An 18,943-nucleotide genomic window follows, 5' to 3' on the forward strand; every position below is an offset into this window, starting at 1 on the left:
AATCACCTGTATGAATTCCTTTAGCAGATATTATACCAAGCAAGAATTAGAGTAGAGGACATCTAAGATCCATATTGGCACTATGATTCTTTGAAAAATATGGTCATCAAGGTAACATCAAGTATGGGTATAATAAGTGCCAAATCATCACCTGTGTTCATTATTTGGCTTATGCACTGGTAGCCCCTCATTCAAAGGAAGCTGATGAAATTTCAGATTGGACAATACGGCTGTCATCAAGATGTGGTTTGCATTAGGTAGCGTGCTTGCCACTGTATTTATAGAACTAGCATGAAGATCACTAAATTTGGTAATGACATTGTCCTCGCTGACAATAATTTAAGCCTATCTAATAATGGCAGTATTATGAGATGGTGTTCTAATATTCATGGCAGGGCAAGACAAAATTGTCTGTCTGGAATTAAAAAGTAAGTTAAAGCTACATTCTAAAAATTCCTGTATTTTATATCTCACTATTCAATGAAGTGAATATTAAATCATAAATAAAGTAGAGTACTGACAACTGCAGTTTAATTTATTTAGCCATAAAATTGTGTGTTCTCTTAAAGTAGAGCCACTCATGTATCAAAAGTGACACATGCCTTGGAGCAGTATTTAGCTAGTAGAAAATAAATTGCTGTTTCACTGGCAGTGTTTTTTTATTATAATTAAATCACAATAGGCACTCTGACAAGTCTGCCAGGGTAAGCAAGATTACATTGAATGTTAAGCAATAAAGTAGTAATTTCCTAATTCTGACACTTCAGATGTGCACACAAGCGTGTGTGTGCGCGCACACACACACACACAAAAGATCCTGTATTTTCAACAGCCATGCATGCAAAATTTTCAAAGAACATGAATATTTTGCTTTCATAAATTACGAAAAAAGGATCTTTCAGGGTGAGCTATAGGGTTTCTAATACTCTAGTAAATTAAATTTTACATAAAATATGTTCTTGTTTTCTTTAACTTTCAGATATTCATTTTTCAATTAGGAGGGACTTTTCAGGCTGAGTTGGCTCCTCCATTTATTTGACAGATAAACTTTCATAATAAAAATGATTAAATATGTAATAAAGGGGTCAACTGCAGAGCATGTCTCTACATGATAACAAAATATTGTATGAGAAAATCAACAAAAGATTCTTAGTTGGATTGTTTACATCTCCTATTCTCTGGATCCAGCCAATGGAGCATAGGACTGAATACCAAATTGCAAGCTGTTGGGTTCTTTTTTAAAATAAGCTTGTAAAAGATTAGCCTAATGGGCGTCAGAGAAACCTTTTCACTTGTTTAGCATATGATTGCACTTTTGTATAGTGGGAGAATTGGTTTTGTTGTCATTGGGAGATAACTTTCCTTGTGAAAATTTGTTTTATTAATTCATCCAGAAAATTGGTGTCTGGGTACTGCTGAAGCAATTTATCTGATACTTGTTTTCCGGGGGGATAAAGTCACTGCAACATTTTCACAGCACATTTTTCAGATCTCATTTGCTAATAGTGAGCATATTTTACATCCCTTTGAATTCAGGAGTAAATTGCCATTGATCCTAGCTCAAATTATTGATATTGATATTGATCTGAACCATTGACATTACTCAGATTATCGTGATATTTTAGCTACTTCAAGATATATTAAAAAAACAGCCATTGCATTACAAAATAATAAAAATGCATGCAGCACAAAGCATGAGACACATTTCTTTTTTAAAAAATGATCAATTTTTATGACTGGCATTTGGCATCACAGTACCGCTGATCTTTTGCAGTCAATAATGAGAAAAACAAACAGCAGTGTTTGTGGTTATTATTATATATGACTTGACTTCCTAGGTTTATGAAATGAAGAGATATATATAAAATTCACATTTTGTCCTTTTATTTTTCTAACATTTCATTATTCAGTTTTTATATCCTGCTCTTCAACAGCTCAATTTTTCCAATACGTGGTGGGAGAAAAATCTGACTCTAGATTAACTAAATAAAGCCTGCTGGTGGTGTTTTGGGGTGTCACAGGTTTTAGCTGGGTGAGATGACTAATACAGAGCCTCTTTTCACAATTACACGATATATGGAGAAAATCGGGGGGGGGGATTCCATATGAACATCCTGTTTTTGTACTTGCCTTTAATTCTGACATCACCCTAACTCTGTGTTTCTTAAATTTGACAACTTTAAGATGAGTGGGTTGAACTTCCGGAATTCCCAGCATAATGGCTGTGGAATTCTGGAAACTGAAACTACACATCTTAAGCTTGCCAAGATGAATAAATACTGTCTTCTTAACTCATTATAATGCATTCTTTCTTGATTAAAGGCAGTGTTATAACAACAAATAATATTTGTAAAAACCAAAGAAATGAAGAGCTTTACAACTGTCTGTTAATGCAGAGGTTCTCAAATTATGTTTTTTGACTGCACTATGAGTCTTACATAGACAAAGTTTGTCAAAACTTTGATCACTTTTTATTTGTGCAAGGCCAAAATGTTTGAGAGTCCTATGATATATAAAGTACAATTCAATTATTTAAAAAATGTTTATATCTTCCTTACCCAATCTCTTTGCCATGAAAACCCTATGGACAGTACCAAAAGGCAAAAAATATGATGCTGGAAGATGAGCCCCTCAGGTCAGAAGGTGTCCAATATGCTACTGGGGAAGAGCAGAGGCCTAGTACTAATAGCGCCAGAAAGAGTGAAGCGACTGGGCCAAAGCTGAAAGGATGCTCAGTTGTGGATGCATCTGGTGTTGAAAGGAAAGTCCGATGCTGTAAAGATCTATTCTCCATAAGAACCTGGAATGTAAGATCCATGAATCAAAGCAAGCTGGACGTGGTCAAACAAGAGATAACAAGACTGAACATTGACATTTTAGGAATAAGCGAACTAAAATGGACAGCAATGGATGAATTTAATTCAGATGACCATCAAGTATACTACTGCGGGCAAGAATCCCTCAGAAGAAATGGAGTAGCTTTCATAGTCAATAAAAGAGTAGGAAAAGCAATACTGGGATACAATCCCCAAAATGACAGAATGATCTCAGTTTGAATCCAAGGCAAACCATTCAATATCACAGTCTATGCCCCAACCACTGGTGCCGAAGAGGATGAAATTGACCGATTCTATAAAGCCCTACAGCACCTTATAGAATTAACACCAAAAAATGATATCCTTATCATTGGAATGGATTGGAATGCTAAAGTAGGAAGCCAAAAGATAACCGGAATAACAGGCAAGTTTGGCCTTGGAGTACAAAATAAAGCAGGGCACAGGCTGATAGAATTTTGTCAAAAGAATATGATGGTCATAGCAAACACTCCTTTCCAACAACCCAAGAGATGACTCTACACATGAACATCACCAGACAGTCAACACAGAAATAAGATTGACTATGTGCTTTGCAGTCAAAGGTGGAGAAGCTCTATACAATCAGTAAAAACAAGACCAGGAGCTGACTGTGGCTCAGATCATGAGCTTCTTGTTGCAAAATTTAGGCTTAAATTGAAAGAGTAGGGAAAAGCACTAGGTCACTCAGGTATGAATTAACTCATATCCCTGATGAATATACGGTAGAGGTGACAAATAGATTTAAGGAATTAGATCTGATAGACAGAGTGCCTGAAGAACTATGGATGGAGGTTCGCAACATTGTACCATCCCAAAACCATCCCAAAGAAAAAGAAAGAAAATGGCTGTTGGAGGAAGCTTTGTAAATAGCTGAGAAAAGAAGAGAAGCGAAAGGCAAGGGAGAAAGAGAAAGATACACCCAATTGAATGCAGAATTCCAGAGAATAGCTAGAAGAGATAAGAATGTCTTCTTAAATGAACAGTGCAAAGAAATAGAAGAAAACAATAGACTAGGAAGGACCAGAGATCTCTTCAAGAAAATTAGAGATATGAAGGGAACGTTTCATGCAAAGATGGGCATGATAAAGGACCAAAATGGCAGGAACCTAAGAGAGGCAGAAGAGATTAAGAAGAGATGGCAAAATTAAACAGAAGAACTATACAAGAACAAGCTTAATATCCCTGATAACCATGATGGGTTGGTCACTGACCTCGAGCCAGACATCCTAGAATGTGAACTCAAATGGGCTTTAGGAAATCTGACCAACAACAAAGCTAGTGGAGGTGACAGTATTCCAGCTGAGCTATTCAAAATCTTTAAAAACGATGCAGTAAAAGTGCTACACTCAGTTTGCCAGCAAATTTTGAAAACTCAACAGTGGCCACAGGATTGGAAAAGGTCAGTTTCCATTTCAATTCCAAAGAAAGGCAATGCCAAAGAATGTTCAAACTATCACACCATTGCACTCATTTCACATGCTAGTAAGGTTATGCTTAAAATCAGGGGTGAAATCTAAAATTTGATACTACCGGTTCTGTGGCTTGATGGTGGTGAGGGTAATTTGACGGTGGGTGTGGCCAACTTTTTTTTTTTTACTTTTAACTTTTAAAAGCATTTTTTCTACAACCTCTTCGGCCGAAGAGGTTGCAGGAAAAAATGCTTTTAGAAGCCTCTGACGATCCCAGCTGAGCCGCACAATCATCAGAGGCTTTTTTTTTTTACTTTTAAAAGCATTTTTTTGGCCGAAGAGGTTGTAGAAAAAATGCTTTTAAAAATAAAAAAACAGCCTCTGATGATCGCGCGGCTCATCTGGGCATGTGGGGGGAGGCGCAGGGATTTTTACTACCAGTTCTCCAAACCACCCACTGCCATCGCTACCAGATCAGGTGATCCGGTCCAAACCCGGAGCATTTCACCCCTACTTAAAATTCTACAAGCTAGGCTGCAACAGTATGTGGATCAAGAACTACCAGCAGTACAGGCAGGATTTTGAAGAAGCAGAGGAACTAGAGATCAAATTGTCAACATATGCTGGATCATGGAGAAAGCTAGGGAGTTCCAGAAAAACATCTAGTTCTGCTTCATTGACTATGCTAAAGCATTTGATTGTGTGAATCGCAACAATTGTGGCAAGTTCTTAAAGAGATGGGAGTACCAGACCATCTTATTTGTCTCGTGAGAAACCTATATGCGGGTCAAGAAGCAACAGTGAGAACTGGACACGGAACCACTGATTAGTTCAAAATTGGGAAAAGAGTCCGGCAAGGCTGTATACTGTCGCTCTGCCTATTTAATTTATATGCAGATCACATAATGAGAAAGGCAGAGTTAGATGAATCACAAATTGGAATTAAGATTGCCGGGAGAAATATCAACAACCTCAGCTATGCAGATGATACCACTTTAATGGCAGAAAGTGAAGAGGAACTAAAGAGCTTCTTGAAGGTGAAGGTGAAGAGGGTGAAGAAGGAGAGTGCAAAAGTTGGCTTGAAACTCAACATTAAGAAAAACTAAGATCATGGCATCTGGCCCTCTAAATTCCTGGCAAATAGATGGGGAAGAAATGGAGGTAGTGACAGATTTTATTTTCCTGGGCTCCAAGATCACCGCAGATGGGGACTGCCGCCAAGGAATTAAAAGACGCTTGCTCCTGGAAAGCTATGGCAAATCTAGACAGCATACTAAAAAGCAGAGACATCACCCTGCCAACAAAAATGCATATAGTCAAGGCTATGGTTTTCCCAGTTGCAATGTATGGCTGTGAAAGTTGGACCATAAGAAAGACTGAGCGCCAAAGAATTGAGGCCTTTGAACTACGGTGCTGGAGAAGACGCCTGCAAGTTCCTTGGACTGCAAGGCGATCAAACCGGTCAGCCCTAGAGGAGATCAACCCTGACTGCTCTTTAAGAGGCCAGATCCTGAAGATGAAACTCAAATACTTTGGCCACCTAATGAGAAGGAAGAACTCACTGGAGAAGAACCTAATGCTGGGAAAGATTGAGGGCAAAAGAAGAATGGGACGACAGAGAATGAGGTGGCTGGATGGAATCACTGAAGCAGTAGGTGTGAGCTTAAATAGACTCCAGAGGATGGTAGAGGACAGGAAGACCTGGAGTAACATTGTAAATGGGTCGGACCGATAGGTCGGACATGACTTCACAACTAAACAATTATTTAGTTTCATAGAAGGGTTACAAATTGCTTTATTATTTTAGAAGATCACAGTAGCATAAAGTCTGAGAACGTCTGCACTAGTAGATAGAATTCTTAATCTTTGAACAATAATTAAAAATTGGCAGACAAATGGTAAGGGTGAGAGGTTTTTTATAACAAAATGTGATGTGAAATTGTCTCAAAGGCAGTAAGGTTCAAAGTTATGAGAATGGTTCCCCTACAGATTTCCCAGACTTCTGGACACTTGTTTCATTTCTTTTTGATTACTTGGGCCAAATAATTGGAATACTTGGTCCTAACCCAGATAAACTGCCGTTAATGCATGGCTTCAAATAATAATTTAGGAATAGTTAATTTGTTATTTTTTTTAAGACAAAGCTTTAGCGAAAGGGAATTTTAAAATGAGATAGAATGAAAAACATTGCAGTAAGTACGAACAATAGATATCAATATGTAAAAGATTAAATAAAATTTAATTGATTAACCAATTAGGAATATTCATCTAAAATTGATTGGGTAGCTCTTTGTTAGGAGGCTATATTGCTACTGGTATAGATTTCATTGTATTATTATAATGCATGCTATTGTCAAAAATGACATTAAAATGTATCAGAAAATTAGAATTAATAGGTAATTTGCAGATATCCATATCTTTCTTAAGGAAACTTACAGAAAAAAGTTTTATCATGAAATTCTGGTAGGATTACAGATATTGTTAAGTACTATGGCATATACTTGATAATGCTTAATTTTAATTATTCCTTTTTTTAAAGCTCCAGAAGTCATTGTCTTTAGTGATAATATTTAGACTTAGTAATAAAATTTGAAAACCTGCTGACAAATTATCATATAGTTGTGTATTTGTCTTTTCTAGATTTTGCTTCGAGAAGGATGCAAGAAGATTCTTGTGGCTGACTCTCTTTCATTGTTGAAAAAGATGCATCGAACACAAATGCGTGGAGTACTTGTGGATGGTAAATTTACTTTACTTTATTCAAATTTCTATACCGCCCTTCTCCTTTCGGACTCAGGGCGGTGAACAGCCAAGATAAAAACATCTATACAAAACATCACAGTTAAAAAATAAAGTTAAAATAATTTATAAATTTGGCCCATAATTTAAAACTTGTCAATTTAAAATCAATATTAAAATTTTAAAACTAACCCTAAAATCAAGACAGACCGGCCAACTGGAAAAAATAAGTTTTTAGGGCCCGACGAAAAATCCGAAGGTCGGAGATCACTCGTATCTCTGGGGGTAGATTGTTCCATAGGGTAGGTGCCACCACAGAGAAGGCTCTCCTCCTGGGGGTCGTCAGCCGGCATTGTCTGGCCGACGGCACCCTGAGGAGGCCCTCTCTGTGGGAGCGAACCGGCCGGTGGGAGGCTATTGGTGGCAGAAGGCGGTCCCGTAAGTACCCTGGCCCTAAGCCATGGAGCGCTTTAAAGGTGATCACCAACACCTTGAAGCGCACCCGGAAGTCCACCGGAAGCCAATGCAGCTCGCGCAGGAGAGGAGTCACATGGGAGCGCCCCGTCGCTCCCATAATCCCCCGCGCAGCCGCATTCTGCACCAGTTGGAGCCTCCGGGTGTACCCCAAGGGGAGCCCCATGTAGAGAGCGTTACAATAGTCCAGACGAGAAGTGACGAGTGCTTGAGTGACTGTGCGTAGGGAGTCCCGGTCCAGAAAGGGGCGCAACTGGCGTATCAGGCGAACCTGACAAAAAGCCCCCCTGGCCACGGCTGTCATATGCCCTTCTAAAGACAGCCGCGCATCCAGGAGGACACCCAAGTTGCGGGCCCTCTCCGTGGGGGCCAATGATTCGCCCCCAATAACCAGCGATGACGTCAGCTGGCTATACCGGGACGCCGGCAGCCACAGCCACTCGGTCTTGGAAGGGTTGAGTCGAATCCTGTTTCTCCCCATCCAGACCCGCACGGCCTCCAGGCACTGGGACATCACTTCCAAGGCATCATTGGGATGGTCTGGGGTGGAAATGTACAGCTGAGTATCATCAGCGTACTGATGGAACTCCACCCCAAAACCACGGATGATCTCACCCAGCGGCTTCACATAAATGTTGAACAGGAGGGGCGAGAGGACCGACCCTTGCGGCACCCCACAAACAAGGCGCCTTGGGGTCGACCGCTGCCCCCCTGTCAACACGGATTGCGACCGGTCGGAGAGATAGGAGGAGAACCACCGCAAAACGGTGCCCCCCACTCCCAGTCCCTCCAGCCGGCGCAACATGATACCATGATCGATGGTATCAAAAGCCGCTGAGAGGTCTAATAGGACCAGGATAGAGGAAGAACCCCTATCCCGGGCCCTCCAGAGATCATCCACCAACACGACCAATGCCGTTTCCGTGCTGTACCCAGGTCTGAAGCCGGACTGGAGCGGATCCAGATAGACAGCTTCATCCAGGTACTGGGGAAGCTGTCGCGCCACCACACTCTCAACAACCTTCGCAATAAAGCGAAGGTTGGAGACTGGACGATAGTTAGCCAAAACAGCCGGGTCCAGGGATGGCTTCTTGAGGAGAGGCCTCACCACCGCCTCTTTCAAGGCGGCCGGCAGGACACCCTCGCTCAAAGAAGCGTTAATAATCCCCTGGAGCCAGCCTCGTGTAACCTCCCGGGAAGCCAGCACCAACCAGGAGGGACACGGGTCCAATAAACATGTGGTTGCGTTCAGCCGCCCCAAGATCCTGTCCACGTCCTCGGGAGCCACAGGATCGAACTCCTCCCAGATAACACTCTCAAGGCCTGCCTCAGTCGTCTCGTCTGAACTAACCCAGTCGGCGGCCAAGTCTTCCCGAATCTGAGTTATTTTATCATCCAGATACTGTACAAAATCCTCAGCTCGGCCCTGCAAGGGGTCCTCCCGCGCTCCCAGATGGAGGAGGGAGCGGGTCACCCTAAACAGGGCGGCTGGGCGGTTATCGACGCAATAAGAGCGGCAAAATAGCTAGATTTCGCCGCTTTTATCGCCACTAGGTAGGTCTTAATATGAGACCTTACCAGTGTCAAGTCAGACTCGGAACGACTGGCCCTCCAACCGCTCTCTAGGCGTCTTTTCCGGCGCTTCATCACCCTCAGCTCCTCGGAAAACCAAGGAGCTAAGTGAGTTCGGTGCCGGGTCAGAGGCCGCAAAGGCACGACCCGGTCCAAAGCCCCGGCAGCCGCCCTATCCCAGGCGGCCACCAGGTCGTCAGCCGAGTCATGAGCTAGAGTCTCAGGAAATGGCCCAAGCTCCATCTGGAACCTATCAGGGTCCATCAGGCGCCTGGGGCGGAACCACCTGGTCGGTTCCGCCTCCCTGCGACGGGGTACGGCGGTCAGAAAGTCAAGTCGAAGGAGCGAGTGGTCAGACCATGACAAGGGTTCAATCGCTACATCCCCTATATCAAGGCCACTCAACCACTGACCAGAGATAAAAACTAAGTCCAGAGTGTGTCTCCCCATATGAGTAGGGCCGTGAATTACTTGGGTCAGGTCCATGGCCGTCATGGAAGCCATGAACTCCCGAGCTACCTCAGATGTCTCACCGATGGATGGCAGGTTGAAATCCCCCATGACCACAAGTCTGGGGGTATCAGCCGCCACCTCGGCTATAACATTGAGGAGTTCGGGCAGGGTCGTTGCCACGTGGCAGGGAGCCAGGTACGTGATCAACAGACCCATCTGCACCCCACGACCCCACTTCACAAAAAGGGACTCACATCCGGCTATCTGAGGTACAGTGGTCTCCCTCGGATCAAGACCTTCTTTTAAAATGACCGCCACCCCCCCCGCCCCTGCCCTGAGCTCTCGGCTGATGAAATGCACGGAAGCCTGATGGGCACATCTCCACGAGGGGAACTCCCCCCTCATGGCCCAACCAGGTCTCCGTGATACCTGCCAGGTCCGCTCCCCCCTCTTGAATAAGATCACAAATGAGGGGGGCTTTATTTACTACGGACCTGGCATTACATAACATCACCCGGAGACTCGGGCGCTGAGACTCTAAGCAGCCTGGGGAACGGGAAGAGCTAAGGGGACCGGGGCACGCAATCGCTCGGAGATAGCGAGCACGTGCCCCCACCACATGATATGGCCCCCTGCTCCCGCCATACCTGCCCCTCCCACTCAGCGTGTTAATAGAGAAGCCCTCACTAGAGGGCATTCTAACAGTCCCCTTTCCCCCAGAGTCCCCCAAATTGTTGCAAATTGTTGCAAATATGAGATATAAGCCTATCTCTAAGCTCTCTGAGCACCAAGGACTTCACAGTTCATCCCTGAGCTACAAATATTCTCTTCTGTTAAAATGTACTTTAGCAATTGAAGAGGTTTTTGGGATTATCTCTCATTTTATTTCAGTGATGTATCCTTCAATTAACAGATTTAAGAGATAAGCCTTTTGCTTGCTATAACAATAGTTTAGCACATGATTTCTCATTGTTTTTAGTCTACAAAATACAGTAGTTCATAAGTACTTTATAGGTACTGAATATATATTAATATTTTCACTGATATCAAAACCTATTTTTCATATATAGATATTCCTTGATTGATAACAACAATTGAGCCCAAAATTGCTGTTGCTAAGCAAAACATTTGTTAAGTGACTTTTGTCCCAGTAATTTCAGTGATTAAACAAATCTGGCTTACCCCATTCACTTTGCTTTTTGGAAGCTGGCTGGGGAGGTTATAAATGATAATCACATGATCCTCAAACATTGCAACCATCATAAATGCATGCCACTTGTGAAGCATCCACATTTTGATAATGTGACCATGGGGATGCTGTAATTGTTGTACATGTAAAAAATGGCCATAAGTTACTTTTTTCAATACTGTTGTAACTTCAAATGGTCACTAAACAAATGGTTGTAAGGCAAGGACTACTCATACTAAAAAATTTCTCAACTTTGAGAATTATTACTCAAAACAAAAACCAATGTATTATATTAACCTTTGTATATCATTATTTTTTCTTATAGAGGAAAATATCTGTGAAATATGCCTTTCTCCTATACTGCCCACAGGTAGGATTATATGGCCATGCTTTGCATTCACTATACATGTTCTGTAGAGAATAAATATGGCTGGGATCTGTTTAGAATATCTGGTTGCTGTAACGTTAGTTGTTAGAAACTAACAACTAACATTGTCCTAGCCATGTGTTCTTTTCTTTTCTTTTCTTTTCTTTTCTTTTCTTTTCTTTTCTTTTCTTTTCCATTTGCATTCTTTGCTGCATGAATTCAGTTGAGTAATCTCAGAACAGAACTAAATTTGACCCTTTTAATGTCATTGGAACCCTTTCTGATACTTGCTTGAAACAGTTGGTATTGCTTCAAGAGATATATAAAACATTTCAAATTACAGGTAGTTGTTGACTTATAACCAGACTCCTTTTAGCAATTTTTCAGAAGTCAGTACTCTTCAGTTCCAAATATGAAAAAAGTAGCCTGTGGTCCTCCAAAATTCATAACTCTAGTCTCCGCTATCAAAACGTTGCCTCCCAGATTTAAAGTGATAGTCCAATTACCTCTGCTTTCTTTAAAAAAAGATTAGGGCTATGCTATTTTATATGATTAAGAAATCCAATTTACAATATTTACAATGTGATAGTTTATTAACAAATTAATTACTATGTAATCAAATTGAGAAGCTATATAAAATTAAGTAGGAAAAGAAATAATAGCTGATTTTAAATTTCACTGCTGTATTTCAAGAGGCCATAATAATCCATTTTATGGATAGAGATCTCAGGGTAGGATATTTTACTAAACTAGATGTGTCACATCTAGTTTCTTTCTCACAGTGTATGTTCATCTTAGAACCATACATGTTTACCTGCTTCTATGAATAAACATGACTTTTCAAGAACAAAAATACTGTATTTTTCTGTTTATAAGACGCACTTCCCCCCCCCCAAAAGGGAGTGGAAATGTCTGTGCATCTTATACAGCAAATGTTGCCAAAGCCCCGCCCACCCGCCAGTCCCCATTCTTCATCCTCTACCTTCTTGCAGCAAATAGCAAATAGCCTGGTCAGCTTCAGCACGGCCTGATTTAGCACAAGCAGCTGATTGGCAGTTGGATCGGCCTCCTGGAATACCACCAATCAGCTGTTCCAGGCGGCGGGGATCGCCACCACCGCCCATCGCTGCAACCTCCTATCACTGCCTCCATGCAGTCCATTTTTGGCATCTGCGCACCCCATTTTTGGCATCCGCACATCCTGTTTTTGGCCTCCGCATGCCACATTTTCTGCCTCCGCACATCCTGTTTTTGGCCCATTCCAGGCTACGGGGTTCACTATCGCCACCGCCACCTTTTGCCACCTCTGTGCGCCCCATTTTTGGCCTCCATGCATCCTGTTTTCAGCCTGGAACAGGCCAAAAATGGGACCTGCGGACGCTGAAAATGGGGCACGTGGAGATCGAAAATGAGGCGTGTGGAGGCGGCGATGGATGGTGGCGGCAGTGGGTGGTGGCAATCCCTGCAACCTGGAACAGTTGATCAGTGGTAATCCAGGAGGCCAATCCAACTGCTAATCAGATGCTCATGCTAAATCAGGCTGTGCTGAAGCTGAGGAGGCTGTTTGCTGCAAGGAGGCAAATTGCTGGGAGGCAGAGGCAGATCTTTTTTTTCTTGTTTTCCTCCCCAAAAGCTATGGATATGGCCTGGAGCATCTTACAGTGCAAAAAATATGGTAATATCTCTTCCTGATAAATATTATTTTACTTCCAATTGCCAACTATGGAATCACAATATTACAATAGCCAAAGGAATGTTTTAAAAAGAATGGAGTGTCTTAATACAGATTTTTGGGGAGGGGGAGGGAATATTTGCATTTGTAAGGAGGACTTTAGAGAATCAGTATAGTATAGTGGTTAAAGGCACTAGGCTAGAAATTAGGAAAAGTGAATTTTAGTGCTAACTTATCCGTTAGGCCAGGTGGTTGATTTTGTGCCCATCAAAAATTCTAGGAAGCGGAAGTGGGAAACCACTTCTGAAAATGCTAAAAATTGCATGGACCTGTATAAGTAATCATCAGGAGTTAGGATTGACTCAAAGATGTAATCACAATTGCACCAACAGGCAATCAGAACATTAGAAGACAATCTTTCTTGATAAAGCTATAAAACAGTAGGAAATGTCTTGGTATTTCTAACGACTTTTAGATGTTAGCATTTCCACATAATGATACATAGTTACAGGATATCTCCACGAATACCAGAAACAAAACTCTTTGGTGAAAGAAATTTGAAAATGTTCATAAATATCTCCTCATTAACAAAGTGTAATATTTTATCATAGTACAATCTGCTGATTTTTGTTACTTACATTAATGCACATCATGTATTTTTCTCTTTCCCCTTGCCAGATGCATCTAAATCTTTCAGTGTAATAGTATTTCATTGCAGGCATATGTTCCACAAAGAATGTTTTCCTGAACCTAACACAGTAAGTGACCAATTTAATCTCTTTGTATTCTGAACATTGTCCTAGTCCCAGTGTCGGTAACCAACAGCTCCGGAGCTACATGTGGCTCTTTGACCCCTCTTCTGCGGATCCCTACTGACCCAATCACATGACCTGTTCTCCGCCCCGAGACACTGACCCAACCCAGCCATGGCCAATGCCAACCTCGCTAATATGAGGGCTGTCAGGGTGGGAATGGAATCCGGAAGGAGGGTAAGATGGAAAGGAAAGCTTGCAGCTGAGGAGCAAGCACGAGCCATGGTGGCGGCTTCCCCCAAGATGACCCTCCTCCTTCTCATGTGACCCCCTGTCTGCCTGTTGTGGGGCCAGGAGGGTGTGCATGAGTGGGCAATGAAAGTCCCCCATGCAAGACTTAAAGCCACCTGGAGAACGCTTTTCAATCAACAGCACCGGCGGCACCACTCAGCTGGAGGAGTAAAGAAGCTTAGGGCAGCAGGAAATCTGCTGCCCACTGAATCTCGCACACCCACCCCGGGGGTCAGGCTCGGAGAAAGCTGGAGTGCCCTTGCCAAAGACACTTGCCCATAAGCCAGTCCACCTGCTGGCTCTGAGCGCCTTCACTGCGCTTTGGCCGAGCCTGGCTGCTTGCTTGAGGAGAGTATTCCCACTTGTGCATGATAGAGGGTACACGCACAAGAGAGAAAGAGTGAGAGAGAAAAGGAGTGAAAGAGAGAAATGAGAGAGAGAAAAAGGGAGAAAGAGAGAAAAATGAGAAATGAGAGAGTGAAAATGAGAGAGAGGAAAAAGAGAAACAAATAAGAGAGAGAAGGGGAAGAGGGAAAGTGAAATGAGAGTGAGCTGGGGGAGAGAATGAGAGGGAAAGGAAAGGGAAACATGAGAGAGGAGAGAAAGAAAGAAAAGAAAGAAAGAGAGGGAAAGGAAAGAAAAACAGAGAGGGCAAGAAAGAGAGAGAAAAAAGAAACAAATGAGAGTGAGCTGGGGGAGAGAATGAGAGGGAAACGAGAGAAAGAAAGAAAAGGAGAGAGGGAAAGGAAAAAAACAAATGAGAGAGCGAGAAAGAGAAAAATTAGAAAAGGAGAAAAAGAAAGGAATGAGAAAATGATGGAAGGAGAGAATGAGAGAGGAAAAAGAGAGAGAAGGGGTGAGAGAGAGCTGGAGGACAAATAAGAGAGAAGGGGAAGAGAAAGAAAAGAGGAAAGAAAGAAAGAGAGAAAGGAAAAAGAGAGAAAAATAGAAATGAGAGGAAGGGAGGGGGAGAGAGAGAGAGAGAGAGAGAGACCCATTTCCCACAGTAAACACCGGAGCCACAAAACCTGGGTAGGCATGGCGGAGGGGGTGGTGGTCACATGACTGGGTGGGAGTGATGTTGAACTCAACTGGCCATGCACATCCAGGTTTTGTGGCTCCCTGTATTTTCTGTGGGAAATGGGTCCAAATGGTTCTTTGAGTGTTTAAGGTTGCAGACCTCTGTCCTAGTCAAAGGCAAAAGGACAAATGAAATATTTTTGCCAGCTACTGAGAAGAGCATGTGTTTACTGAGGATGATAATATAGTAATTATTCTTACCTGGATCTCTGCAGGAGTTTCAAGTTACAGTAGTAAGGTGATGCAAAATAATCTTTCTTTTCCCACTTCCATCTACCCAACTGTGTTTTTTAACAGTTGTATTATTCTGTGAATGTAATTGTAACTCAAGACAGCAAAGGGAAACTTTCACTTAAGACTTTAACGAAAGGTTATTTTTATATCCTATTTAATAGGATAGACACTTAAAAATCAAGTTATCTATTAAGCTGCATATATTTTGATAGCCTTAGTAAAATCTACTAGTTTAATGATTGAATAGTTAAGGGAAGCATTTTAATCTGTGGAAAAAATGATTTTCCCACAACAGGGTCAAAATACTTGTTGCATAATTTGGCATTCAAAATGCAAGTTGCAATACTGTACATATTTAACTGGGATTTTCAATCAGTTTAATGACAATTACTTCTGGGACTGAAAAGATTATTGGAGAAGCCATTTCCTAATTAATTCCTGTCTTGAATCACAGAAGTGATTTTTTCCAGTTTATTCCTTCCAGTTAACAGTAGGCAAAATATTAGAGTCTCCTTGTGGAACAAGATCAATTTCATTTCTATGAACTGAAGTAGATTTAGATTCTCTTTCTCCCTATATTTTTAAGCATCTTCTCAAAAATAAATATGGAATATTTTCATGTGTTTTGCAATGTGGAAATTCAAGTTGCATGTTGTAAGATTACAACTATTATTCTATTACTGGAGTAAATAAACTCACTTGTATATGATTGTATATGTTTGGTAGGCATTTATTCATTTAATTTTATACCTTGACTTTTAACCACTCTGGATAGTTTGCAGATAAAAACACACAGGGCATAAAATAATACAATGATAAAAACAAAGAACAAAACATGGCACAAACCAGGCAATATCCAAACCACACCTATATTCTGTGGAAGGGGGCTTCAATCACCCTTGCCAAAAGCCTAGATACAAAATCAAATCTTCAAGGCTCTTTGAAATACCAACAAGGTGGGGGACATCCAGATTTGAGGAATCTGATTCTAGACATTATGAGCTATAGTAGAGAAAGTGTTGGGCTTCTGATAGATAATTGTTTAATTGAAGGTATCCAGAGCACATCAATCCTGCCACATTGAACCAGTCAGACAGATGCTATGGGAGACAAACAGTCCCCTGAGTAACCAGACCCTGTGCCCTGTAGGGCTTTGCTGGTAATAACTGCACAGTGAATCGCACCTAGAAGCAAACTGAGAATCGGTGCAGCTCACAGAATAGGGTGTCACATTTCATACGGAGCACATTTCATAAATATTGATTAATCTTGGAAAAAGCATTTGACTAACTCCATGCACGCAAAGGAAATCTGAATTTGTGCTTCTCAAGCAACAGTACAATTCATCATCCTTAAAACAAACTGCTATCAAATGTGGTTTCTAACTATATCAAAACCTATAATTCAAAGAATATGAACATGATATATAATAAAGCAATACAATAAAATATTGTGAGATAGAGGTAATCCTCACTTAACAAGCACAGCTGAACCTGGAATCATAGTCATAAGTCATTGCAGTTATTAAGTGGGTCACTGACTTAAGTTTACAATCTCTTTTATTATAATCATAAAGCAAGTCACTGCTGTTGTTAAGCAAATCACTTGGTTGTTAAGGAATTCCATTCTCCCAAGTGAGCTTTTTTTTTTTTTTTGCTGGAAACTGACAAAACAATATCAAAATGTTGTTATGTGACTGCAGGTGGCACAGTTAATGGATTTGAACCAGTGGTGGGTTCCTCCCGGTTCGGCCCGGTTTCGCCGAGCCAGTAGAGGTGATGATATGACGAAGAATAACCTTCACGTTATTCTTACCTTTTATTTGGCCCCACCCCCAATCTATTGCTGCCTCCTGAGTCCCAGTTGATGGGCTATAAGGAAAAAAACTGTTTAAACTCTTGCCACGGGGCTTCAAAGGGCCACCCTACAGCTGATCAGTGGTAAAAGGCAGTTTGGTGGTAGACCGGTGTCTCCAAAAACAAATGAGTAGACCGGTGCCTGCAAAAATAAATGGGTAGACCAGTGCCTGCAAAAATACATGAGTAGATCGGTGCCTGCAAAAATAAATGGGTAGACCAGTGCCTGCAAAAATAAATGGGTAGACCAGTACAGCTCTGCAAGCCTGGTAGACCAGTACCTCTGCTAAATCCTAAAGAATTGTCACATGACCATCAAGCCCACAAAAATAAGCCACACCCACAGAACTGGTAGTAAAAAAATTTAGAACCCACCTCTGATTTGAACCATAGGTTGCGTATATGAACTTTTACTTAAGGATGAATGTTGTAATGCTCTGGACAATTTTTTTCTTTTATACTTCTCTCTTTATTAAATAAAACAAACAAAAAAAACTATAATCTCTTATTTCAATTTTGCTAATAAAGTAATGTTGGTGGCATTTATTCTTTTCTAAAGTCATAATCTTGTCAGTTTTGCTTTTATTTGCTGCCAAATATGCGGTAATATTATAAAACCAACCTTTTTTTTTATTTCCAGGAATCTTCATTACACTTCTGTAATATTTGCAGTGCTAAACACCGTGGACCAGGCAGCGCCCTCTTGGAGATGAAAAAATAACATTCTCTGGCATATCAAAAACATCTGTATGTGTATGTGTCTGCTTTCATGTGGGACAAAAGAACAATTCTTCATATATATCTTTCTTTGTTTAACTATATGATAAGAAGACCTTTAATCTTACATTTCACTGATATTTCCTATATAAATTTGAAGTCCTATGAGCACATGCAGGCTATTGTTATTGACTCATTATTGCTGCAGTTCAAATTGGTCACCTGTTTGGCCAAACCTATAAGATAAATGTCTATGGGAAAATTAATAGTGTTGAAACAGTATGACCGCAAATTAAATCATGTTATGCAGAATGCATTTTGAATCTATATTTATGAACAGATTCAAACATTAGTCGCCATTTAGATCTTATCCTTTTTTTTTCCTGAGAATTCCAAACAGTTTTTGTTGGTATCAAGACACTCAGTGTTAAGAATATTTAAATATGCTTAAATATTTAAATATTCAAGTGATACTAGATGTAGGCAGGTGCCTCTAAAAAGCTTAAAGCCAAGATTTTCCCCTTTGTCACATGAAATAATCTTAACCTTCAGAATTATATATTATATTTAAAGGGTTAGGCAAATTTATTGTGTTATTACATATACTTGGAATCTTAGGAATTTACACAACTGATTCAGAGAACAACTGATCCCAGTATCATTGGCCATTGAAAATATGGGATGATGGAAATTATAATTTAACTTCTAGAAAGACCTCAGCAAGAGGAGGCTGATCAAAAGTTCTATTAATTAGTCATGATAGTTACCTTTTATGGTTTTTTTTCAAAATGAAAATGATGCTAAGCAGCTCTCAAGAATATACTTTTCCTGACTTCTGACTTGAACTATCTAAATATATTAGTAATTTGTGGAACAAATAAACAAAGAGCAGCTGCTGATCTTCTGTACAGAACATTCAAAAAGTAACAAGAGACTGGACAAAGTTATAGTGGAAATGGATAACAGGTTGTTAAATGAAATCCATGTATTTGTGTTTTAAGTTTTCAATAAAGGCATGCTTTAAATGGACTTTTAAAGAATATAATTTGTAGACAAGTGCTTAGAACTTACTATGGGATTGATAAAGAAAAAAAAAACCCGGACCAAGAAAATTTGGGAATGACATTTTTTACAATTCACTCAATGTAGTAAGAAGGCAATAGAGCAGGGATATCAAACTCAGGGCCTGCGGGCCAAATCTGGCCTGCAATATGGTTCGATCTGGCCCACAGAGCCACTCTGGAAACAGCGAAGGACTGGCCTGTGGCACCTTGGCCCAGCCC

At 41.0% G+C, this 18,943-nt stretch overlaps 1 protein-coding gene across 5 annotated transcripts in view; it reads left to right on the forward strand.

Moving 5' to 3' along the window:
- The window catches only part of VPS41 (VPS41 subunit of HOPS complex), a 326,442-nt gene extending 307,753 nt beyond the window's left edge, over window positions 1–18,689 (forward strand). For all 5 annotated transcript variants that reach the window (XM_034413658.2, XM_034413736.2, XM_087892430.1 and 2 more), the window contains 4 exons: window positions 6,905–7,004; window positions 11,017–11,061; window positions 13,409–13,488; window positions 17,584–18,689. In XM_034413658.2, the coding sequence (XP_034269549.1) occupies window positions 6,905–7,004; window positions 11,017–11,061; window positions 13,409–13,488; window positions 17,584–17,664 (306 nt within the window). In that variant the 3' untranslated portion in view covers window positions 17,665–18,689. The remainder of the gene's footprint in view (window positions 1–6,904; window positions 7,005–11,016; window positions 11,062–13,408; window positions 13,489–17,583) is intronic.
- The last annotated feature ends 254 nt before the right edge of the window (window positions 18,690–18,943 follow it).

The sequence above is a fragment of the Pantherophis guttatus genome, chromosome 4, assembly GCF_059756535.1.
Source record: "Pantherophis guttatus breed Tessera chromosome 4, ASM5975653v1, whole genome shotgun sequence".
NCBI classification, from domain to species: Eukaryota; Metazoa; Chordata; class Lepidosauria; order Squamata; family Colubridae; genus Pantherophis; species Pantherophis guttatus.